This window comes from Pseudorca crassidens, chromosome 17 (assembly GCF_039906515.1).
Source record: "Pseudorca crassidens isolate mPseCra1 chromosome 17, mPseCra1.hap1, whole genome shotgun sequence".
Classification (NCBI taxonomy): Eukaryota; Metazoa; Chordata; class Mammalia; order Artiodactyla; family Delphinidae; genus Pseudorca; species Pseudorca crassidens.
Genome location: NC_090312.1, coordinates 70635961 through 70657090, shown reverse-complemented (window position 1 = coordinate 70657090; position 21130 = coordinate 70635961). Strand labels below are relative to the sequence as shown.

At 43.3% G+C, this 21130-nt stretch overlaps 1 protein-coding gene across 3 annotated transcripts in view; it reads right to left on the bottom strand.

Annotated features, from left to right (window-relative positions):
- Positions 1 to 21130, bottom strand: part of NCOA2 (nuclear receptor coactivator 2) — a 272056-nt gene that overhangs the window by 42332 nt on the left and 208594 nt on the right. For 2 of the 3 annotated variants that reach the window (XM_067712087.1, XM_067712086.1), the window contains exons 5-11: positions 18770 to 18873; positions 14539 to 14716; positions 11767 to 11955; positions 9323 to 9424; positions 8889 to 9032; positions 5077 to 5224; positions 1972 to 3241 (exon numbers count right to left, since the gene is read on the bottom strand). In XM_067712087.1, the coding sequence (XP_067568188.1) occupies positions 1972 to 3241; positions 5077 to 5224; positions 8889 to 9032; positions 9323 to 9424; positions 11767 to 11955; positions 14539 to 14716; positions 18770 to 18873 (2135 nt within the window). The remainder of the gene's footprint in view (positions 1 to 1971; positions 3242 to 5076; positions 5225 to 8888; positions 9033 to 9322; positions 9425 to 11766; positions 11956 to 14538; positions 14717 to 18769; positions 18874 to 21130) is intronic. The other variant, XM_067712088.1, reaches the window with a different exon arrangement.

Sequence of the window (21130 nt, the reverse complement as noted above, 5' to 3'; positions counted from 1 at the left end):
GACTCAAGGACTTTAAAAAAACAAACAGAACTTCTTCTTTGTCAGTTTCTTGTATGAAGTTAGTGTAATCACATAGGTAAATACAGAAATGCCAAACAGCGCCCTCCTTCCCTGACCCTCTAAGTCCCTAGGGCCTCAGGCCTGGGATAGAAATAAATTCTGTTTATGGAGCAGGGGACCGGCCACTTAGCCACTAAGCCAAGGGGGACCTCATGAGTCACCATCTTGCCCTCTAGCATGTGTCAAGAGACCTGAGTGACAGTATCTCTGCCTGCCACTCTGAGCTGCCACTAGCTCTGCGTATTCTAATCTAGTAAACCTCAAAAGATTAAAACATCTACAGCTGTCAATATGCTTTTACACTACACTTTATCCAAGATATTGTTATTAACTTTCCCCTGAGCCCCCGGGTCCCCCCATGCAATGATCTTACAGCATCACAGAGTGGCTGGTGTAGAGAACTCAGGACTAACACCTAAGTTTAAGGATTCATCCTCACCAAAGGTGTTTACACAATTACGCTGTTTCCCTCACGAAGGGCACAGGGAATGGTAGCAGCTGTCCAGACATCAAAGTGAAAGACAGACAGGAAGCTGCGTGCTCAGGACCTGGAAGGAGGCCGGCTGTGCTTGGCCTCGGCACCCGCCCCCAGCCTGTGCTCTCCACCCCAGAGCTGCTGCTGGGTCAGCCTCCACCCGGGAGGTTCAAGGTGACGGCCAGGGGTGCTCCTCTCTCGTCTCCCCATGCACACCTTGTCCCTGAAGACAGCGACACCTAAAATGTCCACTTGTAAAACAAGTTTCAAGGCCATATCAGTGAACCATTTTCAGTAGAGAGGTCTGCGCAGCTTCTGCACTTCTTAACCCATCACGACTTACGGCGGCGCTCAGGGATGGCATGGTTCATGAAGTCCTGGATCTTTACCCCACCGGTCGTTGATTCCCCAGAAAACCCTTTATGCCAAGTCATTATTGTCAGCAATAAATCATTTTTTTTTTAAATAGGAAAATTTTAAACAGTTTGCATTTTCCCTCTGTGATGTCACTACCTCAGAGAGTCATCAAGAATGACTCTGAATATCACTTTAGCTATCCTTGATTTTCTCAGGAAATTAATTTTTCACGTAAGAACAACAGATAACGCAACCTATTATTTCAGTTTTGCACTTATATTTGATGGTTCCGCTCTACCAACATCAAGGCCAACTTTACCTCCCCTCTACTCTCCATTTCCCCTTAAATACTTTCTATGCCGATGGTCTAAGAAATTCTTTAGCGTTAAGCAGAAGTCATGATTGAGAATAAAGAGAGGTAGAATGATCTTCACTGAGTCTGAAAACCAGTCAGACTCTGCTCTTAAAAAGGGAAAGGTGAGTAAAAAATAATTAAGTCTGTCCTGACAAAGCCCACTTTTGAGGAAATGATTATCTCCAATTTAGGTATGTTCTAATAACAGGGGTCAGCAAACCCCAGCTGGCCTGCGGGCTAAATCCTGCCCACCACCTGTTTTTGTATGGCCCATGCACTAAGAATGGACTTACATTTTCTAATAATTGGAAAAAAAAATCAAAAGAAGAAGAGGATCTTGTGACACGCAAAAATTGTATAAAATTCAAATATCAGTTTGACTGAAACACAGCACGCTCGTTTGTTCCTGTGTAGTGTCTAGGGCTGTGTTTGCAAGCCAGGGGTGGAACTAAATAGCTGTGGCAGACAGTGTGTGGCCTGCAAAGCCTGAAATATCACCACTCGACCCTTTACAAGATAAAAGTCAGCTCTATAGCGACGTCACTCTTTGCTAGACAGAGTGTTTGGAACACGCGGCCTCAGTGAGAATTAACTCTGTTTCAAGGCAAGAACAAAGGAGAAGACTTATTTTTATCCAGTCACCCGAGGCCTCAGAAGGCCCCTGTGGAGAAATCCCTGATGGCTGTGGATCAGTACACTTGGGGGGACACATGACAAACCTTACCTGGTCACTGGGCTCAAAGCTCATCTCCTCCTTCTCAGTTTTCATAGTGATTAATTTCGTGTTACTGGCAGGGTCTGTCTTACTGTCCAGTCGCTCCAGTTTGGGGGTGATTTCTGGTAAACCGATATCTTTAGTATCATCCTTATCGAGCAGGTAGCGAAGCAGTGCATTCTCTTTCTTCTTGGGGCTCACTGGCTCCTGCTTAATAGTCACCTCGGACCCAGGAGCTGTGCTGCTGGCCTCCTGGTTCAGCTCTTTGCCCGTGGCTTCCGCTGTCAGCTTCGCCAAGTCCACGGGGGAACTGCTGTCCTGCAGGAGTCTGTGCAAAATCTTATGCTTCTCCTTGAGCGAGGTTCCGTGCGTCGACCCAGAGCCAGGCAAGCTGCCTGTGGAGTCCTTGTTGGTGTCCGACAGAGCGCCAGGCAAGGGCGAAGGCTCCATCTGGTCGGATTTGGTGGTTAGCAGCTGCAGGAGTTTGGTCTGCCCCTTGCCGTCATGCAGTCTGCCCTGCCCGTCAGGCCTCTCGCCGCTCCCGGCCTGGGGCAGGCCGGCCTCGCTGGCATCTTTCTGCTCCCCCGGGTGGCAGCTGCTCTCTGCTGGCCCGGCTGGACCTTCCGAGGGCTCCCCGTAAAGTCCGAAACAGTCTTTGGAGTCTAAGCTTCCCATCTTGCTGAGCGGGGGAGGATTCATATTCACCGGGGAGTTTTGCAAGTTGCCCATTTTGAGGTCCGGTGAAGCCAGCGACGACCCCAGTGAGACTCCGTGCCCCTCGCTGAGGGCCTGCAGCGCGTTGAGGGAACTGTTGGTGTAGCTATGGCTATTTCCTGTGCTGCTGCAAACTCCCACGGGGGAATGCAAGCTTCCTGCGGGGGAAAACTGACTGGGGGGGATTCGAGGGCTTCCGGCCACCCCAGGGCTCATGCGATGCCTCGGTGAGAGCATGGAGCTGGGCTGTCCTGGATTCAGGCCCGGGCTGCTTTGTGAGGGGCTGTTCATTTTGAGTGCATAGTTACTACCCTGAGGAGTGGTTGCCTGCATGCTCGACACGTGGTTCATTCCCCCGGAACCACCAAACCTGCCCATGGGCATGCCCATTTGTTCCTTTGGGCCGTTCATGGGGAAATTTATATTGCTACTTAGGGTCATGTCCTGACCTGGGTTCCCACTGCACATGGCCTGATGGGCAGGGCTGCTAGAGCTAATTGGATTCAATGGCTTCCCCATCGCTTGTCCAGTCAGATCCGGATTCATTACACACACATTCTGCTCTCTGTAGGGTGAGGAAAGAAATATAAGATAAAGGGGAAGATACTGAGCAAGTTGTTATTAATTTTCGAAAATGAGATCGCCTCATTTCTTTAAAAGAACGAACGACATGGAAGGAAAGGATAATACTTTGATGAAACAATCTGCAATTACGGGCAAGAATGAACACGCAGTGCTTTGGACCAAGAGGGGTGTTTTTCAGTCCACTCATTAAGACGTCTGTGGTTCTACAGAGGAAGTTGTGTTTAAATTTGACTACTACCATACTGAAAGCATAGTTGCTAGACAGGACATTAGCGGGCTTCCAATTACATAACATACCTTTCTCATTAAACGGTACGTTATCACGAATAACTGAGAGCTTGTACTGTCTGAAAGAAACGACCCAAACAAGTATAGCTGCCTTCAATTATCTGCCAGATTACGATTCCTAACAACAGACCCATCTGTGAGCCTGGAGCATGATGTGTGCTACTTGGCTCAAGATGAAGAGTAAACTAAGAGGGAAAAAAACTTGCCCCTAACTCTTCGAAACTTTGCAAGTTTTAGAGCCAATAAAGTTACCAAAACTGTTTAGAATTAGATTACCTGTCTAACAGATCCCCCGCCTGGGTCCCCCTGGAAGGCAAAGCAACAGCCTCTCAGCCACACGGAAGGAACTGCAGATCGTCCCGAGTCTGTGATCTCATTCCCCAACTCGCAGGCAACCCTACTCCGCTCCTGGTCTCAAAGCAGGTTTGCTGAGCTGGATGATTTTCCAAGCCCTATGAGCTTTAATTTACAGCTTGGCAGTCACTCGTGAGTTACCAAGCGTGTTCACAAATCCAAACAAAACAGGTTTCACAAATTGTCAAACACCAGCTTTCAGTCAGGGGGGTGAAATGTGGCATATCTGTAATCACTTTCAAATTGTTTCAGTTTGAGGTCGGATTTATTAACAGTTGGCAAACAGGGCTGCTTGATTTTTTTAATTCGCAATAAGAAAATAATTGAGAAATGTAACAAAAGAGAACTCCAGAGCAACTTTAGATATCTGCTGATAGCACCTCATAAAGTTTTACATAGCACACACGTAAATATTTACATAACTTGAAATACAATCATTTTCCTAAATTTGTGCTCTGAAATTATATGGTTATGACGCTTACTTTAAAATCAACATTCAAGTTTCCTTACTTTTATTTTTTATGGAAATGTTCACTACCCTTCAATTTAAAGTCTAATGTCAAAAAGTTAATTTAAACCTGAGAATAATAATCTAAAGTATTCCTTCTAAGTATATGTATATTTGAAAGTTTTAGATTTAAACACACAGGAGCAGAAGTCATTCTATATTCCTGCCCTGCATGTATCACTGCTGGGAAATGATCAATTTTCTTCTCTGATGTAACAGGCAGTCAGTCATGTCAGAGCAAAGTGAGTGCTAGTCTATGTCCTTCCAGCTGGGTGTCAAGATTCACTAGTACTGGGAATTCCCTGGCAGTCCAGTGGTTAGGACTCTACGGTCTCACTGCCGAGGGCCCAGGTTCGATCCCTGGTTGGGGAACTAAGATCCCACAAGCCACGTGGCACGGCCTAAATAAAATAAAATAAAATAAAATTCACTAATATTAAGGCTAAAATTCAAAGTGTAGCCCTACTTTGAATTTCAGTATTGGGAGTTGTCTTTTAGCCAACAGTTAATGACAATTTAATTTTAACTTAATTTATATTTTACACGCCTGGGGTTGGTCAACAGAAATGTCTACCAAACCTGACAAGCTCTGGGATGACTTCCTGCTTTTGGAACCTTTCCTCCTGACTTGGGAAGGGCAGGTGGTGTCTCAGGACAAGGCTTACCTGTGCAGCATATGTAAAGATATCACAAGCTGAGGTTCGTTAGTAGTCTGAGAACGGATGAGCTTGCTCTTCGTTTGTGCAGCCACGAGAGTGCCGTCGGACAAGGAAAAACGATAGATCTGACTGAATGCCAATCCCTGTCTCAGCACTGCAGGCAAGCAAGGAAGCAGAACGCACGTTTAGAAACAAAATCAGAAGGTGAGGGCCGGACAAGACATAATGACAGTAATAAACTTCGTTAACTGTATTATTTTCCTACCAGCAGGTTAAACAGAGTTGTAAGTAATATTTCATGACATTATACATTTTTAAAAGCACGTTTATCTTTCATTCAAAGTACCGATAAATTCAATATACTGTTTCTTTCCCCCGCCCCCGCAAATGAAGCTTGGACCCTTAAACTACGTTCTTTTAAAAATCTTCAGTATCATGGCAAAACAGAGTGTAAACAATTTATTAGCTCAAAACAAGCTTTACAGTGATTTGTCTAAAATGTCAGGAAACAATGCAATGCATAAACATGATACCTCTACAGGGTACAATTTGCCTTTAATTTCTCTTCAAACTAATACAGTAGTAAACGTTACAGTAAAACTTATGCCATTGAATATATTCTCCGAATATTCATCTTGAAGTTACGTACTGTTTACTCCATTATCTCACACTACTACTCCCCAATTCTGTTTCTCGGTGTGTAAGAAGTATTATTTCTGTGGTCAGGATAACAGGAAGTAAAAGATAAACAATCACAGGAATCCTTTCAGAGAAAAAAAGGCTAAATAGAAAACTGAAATAATAAAAGTACAAATCTTAGTGACATGGAATTGGTTTAATGTCTGGATGAAGAGTCAGGCGTTTCCATTTTCAAGACTAGAGCAGAAAATATAACACTAGGTTAAAATAATTTTCCTTAGAGTTTCAGATTTATCTTTAAAACAACTGTATTTTAAAACTGTCAAATACTGCATATTAAAAAAGAACACTTCAATTCAGAAGACAAGGAGCCGTACAGTTTAGTTACCTTCGAAACCACTTTATCTAAACCACTGTAAGAAGACTACCATTTTCTACCACATAATCCTCAGCACAAACTTTGCGAGCTGACTAGTTAGTCCCAAAGCGGCCAAGCACATTCATCATTCCACAAAACTACCACGAGAGACAGAGAGAGAAAGAGAGAGAGAGAGAGAGACAGACAGACAGACAGTCAGACAGAGGTAGGTGCTGACACACAATGTGGATTCAGATTTTTTGGTAAAATTTCACTTTGAGCAATTTCCCTGACGAACACCCCTGCAGTTCTAGGTATTTAGGGACATGCAGTATTTAGGTATTACTTTCTGCCACCAACTGCTGCATGATTACTCTGAAGTGGCAGTACTGGAAAGGAATTACTGTACATACACGTACCTTGCTTTGTACACTAAGTATGCCACTAAAAGGTGGCATAAATACCATTTTTATAATAGGACCCATATTTCCGATGGCTTATAATTTCAGAATTTTATCTGACCTTGGCTGTGATCCCTCAGGATTTTCCATCTCCATTTGGTCTATAGCAAACACCTCTGCTGAGTAGATTCGTGTCAGCAAGCCCCTGAATGCATGCAGGAAGCTCCTCCACGTAAACAAAGCCTTCCAGCAAATGTTTATTCAATGCAAATGATTACCGTCAATCTGACCTATTTCACACATTTGGATGAAATGTATTTTATACACTGCGGAGTTTCCTTGCAGTGGGTCCCATCTGTTTAAACCTAGCATAGTGCCTAGTACATCTGGGTAAACCCTTTTCTAAGGAATCATGAAGCCACAGGATTAAATGTGGGACATTGCTACTCAGGGCCCAAGGACACTGAACACGGCTGCTGATGGAGATTTCATATTCTTTGTTACTATTCTTTTTATTTTAAACCAGATCTAGTGAAATGGCAGGTTACTTATTGATTTCTGTCAAATGTAGCATCTTTATTTCCTCTTACTCTTTCCCACTTACAGAAAAATGCTGGAAGACACAAACTGTTGGATTATGTGCCTATTTATTTCTAAGAAATAAGGATGAAGAAGATAAACAGGATGAATAAGATGAGGGAAAAATAAGGGAATGGAGAGAGAGGTCATTTACCATGACTTGTACTTTTTCATAATCAATCTTAAAAGCATAAAGTTTAAACATACAAACACTCTTGGTAAATGCCAAGGTCATGAATGCACGTTAAACGGAAGATGACCAACTAAAACTTGATTTTCAGTAATGAGTTACAAATTTTTTCTGCAAAAATGCAGACGATTTGCCAAACTGAGTTATAAGGCACAGGGCCCCTGTCCCTCACAGGCAGCGTGGCCCCCACAGAATCCAGGCCCATAACCAAGTGCCCCTGCCAGGACATGCAGGGTCCACGAGAGGAGAGTCAGAAGACCAGAAGGATAAAGTGTCTCCCTGGGCTTCCCTGGTGGCGCAGTGGTTGAGAGTCCGCCTGCCGATGCAGGGGACACGGGTTCGTGCCCTGGTCCAGGAAGATCCCACATGCCGCGGAGCAGCTGGGCCCGTGAGCCGTGGCCGCTGAGCCTGCGCGTCCGGAGCCTGTGCTCCGCAACGGGAGAGGCCACAACAGTGAGAGGCCCGCGTACCGGGAAAAAAAAAAAAAGTGTCTCCCTCCCCCATGGAGTCCTGCTAAAGAAAAGAATTTTTTCTTTGTTCTCACCAACTTAACAAAAACCCAGAATGTACTTGAGAAAAAGTGATGCTGCAGAAAGAACCATGGGAGCAGCGCGGTGGTGAAGTGATGGCCAGGACGGGCCTCAGATCCAGCTCTGGAGCTGACACTTTAAAAAAAAAAAAAAAAAAAAAAAAAATTTATTTACTTATTTGGTTGCACTGGGTCTTAGTTGTGGCAGGTGGGCTGCTTAGTTGCGGCCCATGGGCTCCTTAGTTGCAGCACACGGGCTCCTTAGTTGTGGCATGCAAACTCTTAGTTGCGGCATGCATGTGGGATCTAGTTCCCTGACCAGGGATCGAACCCGGGCCCCCTGCATTGGGAGCGTAGAGTCTTAACCACTGTGCCACCAGGGAAGTCCCAGGAGCTGACACTTTCTAACCGAAGGCTTCCGAGGCCATGTCACCTGTGTCAGCTCCCCACTGACAGCACAAGAGTCAAACGCCCACTTCCTAGGTGGGCTGTGGCGATCAAGGGGCTCACAGAAAGAGGGGCAACACCAGGCAAAGGGCAGGTGCTCAAGGAGGGCTGAGTCTTGGGTTCAGTTCCAGGTGTCCTATTAACTAACTGTGCGACCTCAGACAAGTCACTTCATCTCTTTCGAGAAACATCTGGGCGGTCTTCAGTGGTCGTCATCTGGAAGGAGGGCTTGGCATCCCACTGGCGCCTCTAACAGGAATTCACCTGCTCCTGCAAATTTCCTTTCATTCTTATTTCCACAGTGTCCTTACGATTCAGATGGTATTTCTTTTGCTATTACAGGGGACCTCAGTACGTTGTTTTACACATCTAGAAGCCATAGCATCAGAGACAATGATCTCTTTCCCTTTCCTTTCATCTGTCTTTGTGAGATTATCATGCCCAGTTCGATTTCCTTCATCACACTCTTAGCCTTACAGGTTCTCCTATTCAATTTCCCTTCAGATGGCGACAATTCTGGGCAAGACGATGCCAAGTACGTATGAACCCAAAGAGTCACCAGATCCAGGTCCCCGGAGGTGGATTCAGGAATCACTGTTTCCAAGAGAGCTCTCATAAAAAAGCAGTAATTTAGCAAGATGAACTTCAAGAAAAGTACCGCGTAGAGACGGTTACCTTCATGGTGATGCCTCTTGGCATAAGACACAGACTCCCCTTCGTGCTGCGCGTGGAACTTCTGGATGCACCTCCTCACCAGGTCCTCCCAGCCCGGCTTCATGGCTGCCCGCATGGTGCTGGTGTCCAGGGACGTGATCTTGCCTAGTAAATAACAGCAAGCATTATACCTACGCACTGATCTATTCTTTACAGAAATAAGTACATCTTAAAAAGGTAAAAATTTGTTTATTTGGAATAGCTAGCACAAGTGCACGGACCAAAAGTGTAGACAGTGAAAAGAAGTGTCCCCCACCCCGCCCCCGTCTCCAGCTCCTCCACGCTTCTGCCCCAGCAGCAGCCACTACTACCAGCTTCTTCATCATTTTCTAGACCCATTCCTTGCATTTACGAACATGGAGGTATTCTAGGATTTCTCTGGCAAGAGAATTTACCTTGGAGATCTTGGCGAGTAGTGAAACTTTCTGATGAGGGAAGAACTGGTCTCTCCTTCATGGGGACTCTTCTGGCCACACAGATCAGGCAGGACTGCAAATCTTCAATCACATACATTGATGGTTATCGTATCAGGCTTTTTTAGTGTTTCAGACAAGATCAAATGCATTTCTGACAGCACAACCTCGTAGATCAATAAGGGAGAGAGCGACGAAACACTATGTACCTCCGCTCCTCCCCTGAAGTGGGAAGCAGCCGGGGGCGGATGAGCTCGGGGAGCTGAGGATAAACTGCTGAAGCCACACGACACACGTGATAAAAGCACATCCACCACACTAGAGTCCACCACCTGCAACCATGTCCCCAGCGGTGGAAAAGAGTGGAAGCCTTTCTTATTAACTGGCTGATAGTAGCAGCCAGCTGAATGCATAAGGCAAGCACACAAATGATGAAAACTAAATGCTGATACTCTGTCAAGGGCCTGCTCCTCGAGCTCTAGGTTCACCAAGACACAGGAAAACTAGATATACCTGCTACCCAACCATGTCAACGCTCCTACAGTGGCAATACGCAATTTAAAATGAAGTATACAAACAGTGTCTAGACTCAGATTCGGAGAACAAATCCTAGAAAATGCAGTGTGTGCCAAGTTCAGAGCCTGGGCCATGGCTAGGTTCTCACACAGCTCTAAGCATTTATTCCTTACCCCACTTCAACTGTTTTATGTATCTGTGTTCACTTCTGGAGAACAGGGAGGATGTGTTTTATCTTGTAACATGCAGAGCACACTGCAAGCCCTTTCAACTTCAAACATGCTGGGGAAAAGGTCGATTTAAAAAGTCTCTTCATATCTTATGCCGCTGATTTATGATTGTTCACCTTTAAATTCGGGAAAGAAGTTCTTTAAATATATCCAGTAATAGTGAGTATCACAAAAATAAATGTAATCCTTGTCCTCAACATTAATAAAAGCTGAATTTTTGAGCACTTACTATGAGACAGACACCCTTCCAGCTGCTTTACAGGCTCCTGATTCAGTTAATCCTCTTAACAACTCTATGAGGCAGGTACTAGCATTATCTCCATTTAACAGAGGAGAATCCAAAGCACGGAGTTTCAGTAACTTGCCCAACATCACACAAAACTTTGGGGAAGCCAGGATTTGAACGTGAGCGCACCATGCCTCAGAAACCCTACTCTTACGCTACACTGTGGAAACATTTGGAATCAGATTTTAAATGTACGAAGATGTTTAAATAAATATATAGCACAAAATCATAAGTCAGCTCAGCTGCAGAATACGGCTTTAGAATATTATCACAGATGGATGTGTTAGCAACACGTACTCTGTTGCATACAGGAGAATAAAATCGCTTGACATTCCATATCTATGTAAAAATTTCATTTTGAAAACTATGTATCATCTGTGACAGCTCTATTAACTTCCTTTCCAATAACATTTAAATTAAAAATTACTTACATATTTTTTTAAAAGAGGATTAAATATCTAGTATTGAATGCCAACCATGGTTCAGGCATGTTCACTTAAGCCTTATTACGCTGTGATACTGGAATTGTTGACTTCACTGGTTAAGGGAGTACACGGATGTTCAGAGGTCGAGAAGGCTGCCCAGAGTCAGAGCTGGCAAGCGGCTGATTTAGGGCCTGGCCTGCCTGATTACAAAGCCCACAGTGTTTCCACTGACTGATGGTTCTCGGCTCTTCCCCTTCTGCTACACACGCAGAACGCGCTCTTCAGCATTGTCCCATGTCACAGACAGTGACACTCGGCGGTGTGGAGTGGCTTGCTCGGAGGGCGTAGCGGGTGGACACTACACCAGCATCTCTTGAAAGGGAAGAGCCTATGAGCTTACAGTTTGGAACCCTTCTCCCAATCCCCACTCCCGTCTCCATCCTCTCCTATCCTGGACGCAGCATCCGTAGACAAACCATTCATCCCTTGGAAGTATACGAAAGATGTTATTTGTACCATGTGTGTTTTTCTAGGGCGTGGCTCGGAGCTTGCTGTAGACATTCAGAGGGGCCTAGGATCCCCGAGAGGTTCAACACTAGTGGACGTGCGCCAGCAGGGTAGCTACTGGCCACATGGGACTACTTAAATGAAAACTTAATAAAATAGACAATTTGGTCCCCAACTGCATTATTGATATTTCAAATGCTCAGTAGCCACATGTAACTAGTGGCGGCTGTGTTGGACACTGAAGACACGTAACACTGCCATCATCACAGCAAATTCTACTGGATCGTGCTGTTTTAAAGAGTTCACAATTTTTGTGATAAATTCAATTATTAAGTAGGTGAAAAGAACCAAGAAACTGCCTCTACATTTTTCTTTGTGTGGCCTCTAATTTCAGATTATTAAGTGTGAAAGAAGTAGCACAGGAATACATGATGTAACATATCCCAGAGATGTGGCCCCTACCTTCTCCTTCTTCTTTGATGGACTTTGGTTGAGAGACAGCAAAGCACTGCATAGTTTCATATTTCTGATGTGCTTCCTGGTTTTCATGACCTTCCTCTTCTGAATCAGGTAAAGGTTTTACCAGCATCCGACAATTGAAAGTATGGCTGTTCCGCCTGGGAGGTTCGCCAGACCAAGCTCCCCCGTTCACTGAGCAAAAGGCAAAAGCAACCCGACAGTGTAAAGAAACTAGCGTCAGACTGGCTTCTGCCTAATTATCAGAACGATGTAGGAAACATATGGTTATCTTACTTTCATATAGTGCTTATACTTTTCTAAGTAATTTCAAAATCTAAAGGGGAAAAATTATTGGGTTAATTCTTGGGAATTTCAAATGTCTTTTACACACTTCTTACTCTTCACCATGACTCTTCCCCTTCAAGTGCAGGCCCTGATTACTGACCAGCCCCCTCTTACCCATCTAACCAGATCTTTCATGTTGCCCAGCACAAGCCTCCCTGCCATCACCTTCCATACCCAGTCCCACGTGGATATCTTTGCACCTGCTACCCTGTCTAAAAGGTCAGGCTGCCTCTATGTCTCCCATCCACATGTACTCCTGCTCTAAGGCTGAGATCCTTTAGGTACTTAACCAACTGCTCTAGGCATCCCACACTGCCTCTTCTTACTGACCTTTCTTTCCTAAAACTTCACTGAAATTTTACTGTATATTCTGTAACTTGGCTGTAGTTTTTTTTTTTTTTGCTTCATGCATATTTCTTCATAAGACAGAGATGATCTTGAGGATACACTGCTAATGTCATTTATTTCTTTTCAATGAAATACTACTTCACATGTCTTCTATTTTAGTATCAATACTTAGAAACATATATATTAATTCAAGAAAAAGATGAAAGAGAAGAAAGCCCTCTTTTTTGGGGGGGGGAGATGCATTAGAGAAATCAAAGAGAGAAATAAAATAATGACTGATTTTGAGAATTTAAGGGTGTTTACAGATCACCAGATCAGCTTCCTCATCTACAGGCGAGAAAACTGATGTGCAAAGAAATATTCAGCTTCTAGAAGAGCTGGAGTCAGAACCGACCCTACTTCTCACTTTGGTGCCCTTTTCTTTACTGTCGCTTGTGTTTTACCTAAAAGATATTAGAAAAAAAATAAAAATAAAAATAAAAGATATTAGGACCAGCAGGACGATGAAAGAGGGGGATCAGAAAAAAGGGCCAGTCATAAGACAAGCAAATGCACTCTCAAAAAGTCACTAGTTAGAAAACGCTTAAAAGGACACCTAGGTGAACACAATGCTAACCCCACAAGCACTGGGCTGTAGAGGCAGAAAGAAGGAAACAAACCCTAGAGAGAAAAAGGAAATATCAGGTGAACTACAGGAGACTGTTTTACAAGGAGGAACCATAGCTAGCTTTATACAGACATTTGAGAAGTGTATTTTACCATGAGCATTCTTAAAAGCTTATTTACATAATGAAGACCACATAGAGTAATCAAAGAAAAAAGTTCTTATTAACTCAGGTTAATACGTAATTTGAAAGTATAAAAAAGTACAATATAAAGTAAGGCAAAGAGCTCTTTAGACAAGTGAATTAATAATACTGAACTAATAAGTGTAGGTCTTCTGAGGAAGTCATAAAATTACTGAAGAGATTTGAAAATACTAGTTACTTGAAATAAGACATCCCATTTTCTTGTTCGTTTACTAGAGAATATAATGGAAGGACCTCACACGAGTAGTCATAGACTTCGTATTACTGTTGCAGTCACTTTGAACAAAGGGTTGTGCTATTAAAGAAAAGCTAGCCACAATGAAATGTGAAAGGACCTTTTCCTATTTACCGTGGTAACCGTGAGACCAGCTAGCATAAACAGTTTTAAGAAAAGGAACAGAAATACTTGCTAACTCAGGACTTGACCTTATTCTCTACTAAAATAGGCACTTCTTTTTACCCATGGAGACGTTCTCAGCATCATCAGCTTAAGTGAGAATACAGAAAAAGAGCCACCTAGTAAGTGGGAACAGCGATGCCCCAGAGCAGCCACGGAGGGGGGCCTGTGCTGTGAATCACCTGCTTTAAAGTACGGCCCTTCGGAACCACGGACACTCTCGGATAGCATCTCCAGGTCGAGATGAGGAAGACAGGAAGGGGAAGCAGGGAGCGGTGTGGAGGGGCGGTGCGAGGGGGTGCCTTGCCACCCGCAGAGCCACTGGGGAGTCTGTGAAGCCCCAGAGCCCATTTCGGGCTCCCAGGCTGGGAGCATTCGAACCTCCACACGCCACTTGTTCCTCAGCATTTTATTTTTAGAACGTCGTATACACCCACATCATACCCTTCACCAGCAGGACTCAAAATAAACTGAATCTCAAGCTCCTCGTGACCTTCTGCGTCTTAGGTTGTCACGGAAGAAAAGGACAAAGCAGAGCCTACGGGCACTGGATTGGGCGGGAGGCGATCGGCAGCTTCTTAAAAAACAACCAAATAAATCCCATGAAAACAGTTGCCATGTGCCTACTCTCCATCCGCATTATTTTTACTTACTTGAAATATAGGGTCAAAACGATCATTCATTCAAGACCAGTATCTACAGATGTCCTTTTCTGCCTGACCTCGAAGCTTACACAGTTAACACAAGCATCTCTAAAAAATTACCCAGTTACTCTTATCCCCAGCGGACAGAATACAGTTCTGTTTTCTGCCCTCTAGCCAAGACACTGTGCATGTGGGCAGGGGCTGAGGAGAGACCCAGAAGACACTCATTTACCTATGGACTTTGGCAGCAGGTTTTTGACGAATTCAGTGTGGTCCCCAACATGCAGGATGCTATATACGCTTTTGTTCATCAGCTCTTCCTGGTTATACCTTAGGTACTGTGTCACATTCTCTGAAACAAACACAACGTTGCCTTCCAGGTTCACTACAAAGAAGAACCCATCAAGGGCCTAAGGGAAGAGGCACAAATTGTGTTAGAAAGGAGGCAGCATAAAATCACATCCGACTGCTGGGAAGGGAGTGGCCCCTTTAAGGGAGACATAATTCACGTGTGGGGAGAAGAGTGATCTCTCTTGCTCCACTCCTATCATTCAGAAACAACTAACACATTTTCTCTTGCTGAAATGAGTCCATCTTAGTAAGTGGGAGAGAGCCTACATCAGGGTTTCTTGTCACAAACTAAATGACAAACACTCACTTTGTTAATTAATCAGGAAATAACTACTGCCACGTAAAAGTATACAGGCACTTATCTGCATTTTCCAAATGAGACTGATGTACTCCGTAGGGCCGAGAACTACTTTTCTGCTAGTGATCCAATAAGGACTCATTTTTTTGTACAGTTCCTCATGGAGTACAATGGGAAGGAGAGGTCATTGATAATTTTCCCTCAGTTTAAGGATAAACGCCAAGGAAAAAAATCAAAATTTTACTACCTTTAAAGCTTCCAAGGCTTAAGCGAAAAGAATCGAAGGTGATCTGAGACCTTTTAAGGAACGCCAATCCTTTATTGTTTGGTGTAAATGGGGAAAGGGTCTGGGAGGTGTGTGTCTGATGTGACAAACTAGTCTTCCCGGGGACCTCAGGCTGAGATACAGCCGGCACTGCCCTGAGACTACACAGGGCCTTGAGGTTTAGGTTTCTAACAGTGAGGACTGGAAAGTTAACTAATCACGCCTGGCTCTATTACTTGTTCTCCAAGTTGTCAAGATGCAGGCTCCTAAATCACCCAGATAGCAGTAGCACTTTTCCTGTGATGGGTGCATAGCTCACTTTGCTGTCATTCCAAAACAGATTAGGGAAGGAGGTGAAGGACCTAGGATCATTTCAGGAAATAAAGAGGATAATAATAGATACAGACGCGTTTACTGAGCCTTAAACACACAGTGTCGCTTTAATATTTACAATTCTGGAAGGAATGTTTTCCCTTTTCCAATTCACAGAGGAGGAAAAAAACTGAGACTCAAAGAGGTTAAGGGATTCGCCCAAGCTCTTGCAACTAGTCAGCTGGGTTGCAAATCCAGGTGGATGTGACTCCAAAGCCCATGCTTTCAACTACCACTCAGCACAGTGTTCTCCAGTATTTACCCAGCCCATCTTCCTATCATGGTTGCCTGGGTGATGCAAAGGCCAGGAGCTCACTGAGTTTCTCTTGGTTCCTCCTCCTTTTTCTTTTTGATCCTCACTTGTCAGAGCTGTTTCATGGATCAGGGGAGTGATCAGGACCAGAAGAGGCTTGTTGCTGATCAGGCAGTGCTTGGACCAGGACCACGTGGACCACACAGTGCATGCCAGTTTCTTCATGCTGTGTATTTACTACTATTTTCATACGAATGTTACATGGGCACACCAGTATAATGAAGTGTATGAATGGGACATAAAGCATTTACTTTTCCTCTAGTTTGTTTTTTCCTTAAGTTATTATTTAGCAGGCTCCTATTTTGTGAGCTTTCTTTGAATATATTCCATCTTTAATTCTATTTTCATGACAAAACTAAGTGCTCTCTCAAATTAGAACTGACCATAAGGCACCAATGAAAAGCTCTTAAAAATATATATTTAAAAAAAACACCATTTGGTTTTAAGTTTTTCTTAAATGTTCAGTCAGGTTTTCCCAATGGTATAAACAATATGCAGGGCAAAGCAAGACTATGTGTAAACAGCCTTCCACGATAGGTTGGCATCAACTGTTGGAAACCTTGTGTGTGTGTGTGCGTGTGTGAGTGTGTGTATGAACCGGTGTGTGTGTGTGTGTGTGCGTGTGCGCGCGTGTGTGTGTGTAGGACAGGAAGTCAGTTGATTAGTTATATACCCAATGGACTTTTAAACTCACTGTTTAAATACACATTCAAAAGGGATTGTCATAATTATATTACCTACTGTTCACTTTTGGAAGTGCATGTAGTTTCCTGCTGCTTTGTACCATGCTAAAAAGACTGACTGTGGCATAATATAACCGAAAGATGAAATTCTTTCATCTTATAAAACTGTTTGTTTTTTTAAAGCTCACTATGATATGCTCTGATGAAAAAAGCTGACATTTGGTTTTGTTGCCTAGCAACCACTATGCCATGATGTAAGCATGAGTGTGCATCTATGCCTAGAACAGCTCAACGAGAACAAGTTTTCTCCGTTTAGATTATTACATGCAAACAGGGATAAAGATGCAAATTCAAACCTTAAGTCTCTAGATTCAAAGTGTTACCTCTCACACACTTAGCACTGAAGTCCTGCTGAACAGGTGCTTGCTCAATGCACTGAATTCTCAGAAGACTATTTTGAAACAGTGAAAATGTGGATTTATTTGATCTTACGAGATAAGGTCCACTGATATCTAGCAATCTGATTTCTGCAATTAGTGAACTTACTCTCAAAAGGCTTGAGTCATAGCCTTGTAGTTACTGCAAGCATTTCTTTTTAGAAGCCTCAAAAATCTTCCCAAGAGTTTCCACCCTACTTTAATTTTCCCCCATATAAGGAATAAGCACAGATATATGGGCATTTCCTAATGGTAGAAATTTAGATTACCATCATTTCCAAATGAATTTTGTTTCTAGTTCCTTCATCTAATTCTAAATAAACAGTCCACCTAGTTAAGAGTTTTCTCATCTGCTTCTAAGAACCAAGTGGGAAGTAGCACTCTCTGGCCTTCCACTGCCTTGTGAATTCTGGAAAATCAGGTTAAGTGTGTTTTTGCTTTTTCTCTAAAAATTGTTGTTAAATGTTTTCAAGCCAGTGATAGAAGAGATATACGCAGGGCCAATGTGGGGTCATTTAAAGTCTTTTGGCCGGCAAGGTCCGACCCAAGGAATGAATTCTGTCATTTCTAAATATAAAGACCGGGTCAGACAAGCATTACATTTCTTGTGTCCCCCCACCCTCCTCCGATTATATGGTAGATTTTCACAGAATTAGATTTTCTAAAAATAAAAATCATCTTATGCACCAACCGAAAAAAAAGGGGCAATTATTGGTTATCTCTGCTTTAAAAATCCTAATTTCTTATATACGTGCAGCTGCTGCAAGTTAAGTGCTTCTACAGTGGCAATGCTGCAGAGCTTCTGGCCATGTGGTAATTTTCAATCTCATCATATCATCAGCACAGTAAATTATCCTGAGAACTGACATAATTTATGTCTCAGGGCTCCTCTGCTTCTTGTTATATATTCACTGACATTTTTTCCCTGATCTTACCGTAGCCTACATCTTAAATTTTAATTCTGGAAGAGGTACAGCAAAGGACTTGGTGTTTAATACTGTACCGGTTAGTAAAATAAGAAAGCGGGACTTTACAAATTCTAGATAGTAGTCCGGTCATAAAACTTCCTAAAGTTGATAAAGAAAAGGCAGTTACGACAAACCATTACACTTACGAGTTCTGCCTATTCCTTCAATTTTCGTCTTTATGAAATCAATAAACTAGTTGAAGTAACATAAATAAAAAGCGTAAACTTCCTTTTTAAAAAAATCTTTGGCTGCACCATGGGGCACGCGGGACCTTAGTTCCCTGACCAGGGATGGAACCTGTGCCCCCTGCAGTGGAAGCACAGAGTCTTAACCAGTGGACTGCCAGGGAAGTCCCGAGTAAACCTCCTTTTGGTCCTCAAACTTTAACCTGTATATATAGGCATATGTACATGCATATATGAAAATCTAAGAATTCTGGGAACGTTTCAAACCACAACAATATCACAGAATTTAACAGGACTTGTGAACGCGGTTTTCCAAAATGAATGCTCACCTGACAGTTAAAGTTGGTCAAATTTGTATTCTAATCCACTTGATTTAATTCTGTTTTATCAATTTGAAACATATATAAGCTGGAATTTGGAGTAAAATCTAGATACATAGTATTAATAGTAAGCTCAAGAGGTCAGCAGTACTTCAACTTTAAGAGTGAAAATTAAGTGTGGATTCTCCTTAAATTACATTCACTTGAAAATTAAATGGGATAATGGATAAACAACATTGTAAAATACAGAACCAAAATGAGGGTGCACTACCTCAAGCATCATAGGCCCTAGTGCATCCTTGTCGATGACACCCTGCCCGGTAGATGACACGTCTGACTTCTGCACTTCATCTATGTTGGCGGCTGCTGCTTTCTCTGCAACAAACACAAGTGTGAATTCAACGGCAGTGCTATTTCAAGGACAGAGTGACACAGAAACATTTTTATTGTAATGATTTCAAAAATCTCCAGTGGGATCAGAGCCAGCTATAAAAAAGTTAGAGTACATCCCCACCACCACTGCACAGGAGAAACTGCTGGAAGCCGGAGCCGGAACATTAACTTTTCCCCTCCAGAACCTGTGGCTCAGCCCCTTTCATGCTGCCGATAAAATGAGTTTAGGGGTTTCATGCCAGTCCCTGACAAGCATTTTTTTTTCTAGATTGCAAAACTGCGCTATACTGCAGCACAATTAGTGCCGCCTGCAGAGATTCCCCGAGCTGGGATGACCCGGGGCCTGTTGTTCAGGCTTCGGGAAAGAAATCAAAGATGCATTTGAAGAAGGAATAAAAACGCGTCCTGACCACTGTGGTTCTTCCCATGTGACACTCCCCTGGCTCTTGTACTGTCCCACCTCTTGTCGCCTTCACATTTAAAGTAAGCAGAAAGACTGGCCCCTGTCTGGTGGAAGGTGCTTGACGAGGTAAGGCAGAGAGAGCGGCACCCTATCAAGCACTCGGAGAATTTCAACGGATGCCCTTCTACCTAGTCCAGAGGTGTGGACTAAAATGTCTCCCCACGAGGCCTGGGAAGACACTCCATCATGGAAAAGTCTCACGGAGGAAACAGATGCACAGTCATCAATATATATATGCAAACGGGTTATTTCAAGAACACCAAGGAAAGTTTAAGGCACAACAGATACATCCCAACAACTTGCTAGGAAATGACACAAAACAATGTGTCAGTTATTTGTCCTGAATAAATTATATCCTTGTTTACACTGCATGTTATCATTGTAATTAAATGCAAGTAAAGAAAACTGTAAATCAATTTAGTACTCAGAGTCAACTTGCTTTCATGAACTTGGTAGACTTGGCTTCCTTTTTTTTCATAACAGAAGATTTTACACAGTATTTTGAAAACCTGTAACGTTTAATTTGTACCTGGGAACCTAGAAAGTAGTTAGGAATTACATAGGCCCTCCAAATCTTGCCGCTCTCTGACGGGAAACGTCCACATGCATATTTATCAGTGGAAAAGGGAAGAAGGCCTGTGTAGTTCAAGTCTAAGCTCAGCCACTTAGTACAAGTCAGAGCACGTCATTTCAACTTTTTAAGGCCTTAGTACCTGCCTTCTCGCATCACGGCCTGTGACAGGAGTAAATGGGATGATGTGTAAAACATACTTTAAAAACCAGAAAGGAGTTTACAGATGTAACTTACTACTAGCATAGCTGTCTTTTTAAAAAAATCTTTTTTTAATTTTTAAAATTCATTTTTATTTAAAAAAAATTTTTATTTATTTATTTAGCTGCTCTAGGTCTTAGCTGCGGCATGCGGGTTCTTCGTTGTGGCATGCGGGATCTAGTTCCCTGACCAGGGATCGAACCTGGGCCCCCTGCATTGGGAGCGCGAAGTCTTAACTGCTGGACCACCGGGGAAGTCCCCCTATCTGTCTGTTTTTTTTTTAAATTGGAGTATAGTTGCTTTACAATGTTGTGTTAGTTTCTGCTGTACAGCAAAGTGAATCCGCTCTAAGTATACATATATCCCCTCTTTTTTGGATTTCCTTCCCTTTTAGGTCACCACAGAGCACTGAGTAGAGTTCCCTGCGCTATGCAGTACATTCTCATTAGCTATCTATTTTATGCATAGTAGTGTATATATGTCATTTATTAGCTCTCCCTTACTTAGTTCCAAATGCAGAATTTAGAAGCAGAGAGTATCTGTTTTCTCAATGACTCTGCGACGTTCCTGATTCACCTGCTTAGATCTGAAGAATTGTGACCAGCTATAAATAGAGATATAACTCGTCTGATAGCCTTTATAACTCGGCACGCGAGGATCTGTTAGGCCTCACTTCATTTCTTTCCTTGCTGCCCTCCCTAGCTCTTGACTGTAGGTCCCTTACCTTATCTGCTGGCTTGGTCTCAGCCCAGTTCCTCAGCCAGTCTTAACTGAGGCAGGCAGCACCTCAGGTTCTTCAGACAATTACTGCACATGTTCTCCCCATCCTCTCCCCCCGCCCCATCTTCCCAGAATCTTTCTCACCATCAAGTAAACGCACGTGGGGCAGACTCCCACGGCCCGACCCCCGCTGCTGCTAGTCACCCTGTAAGGCTGTAGATTTCAGTGTCTGCTCACTTTCCCACACGAGTCCGGGGACAGGACTGGCACCATCAGCTGCTGCT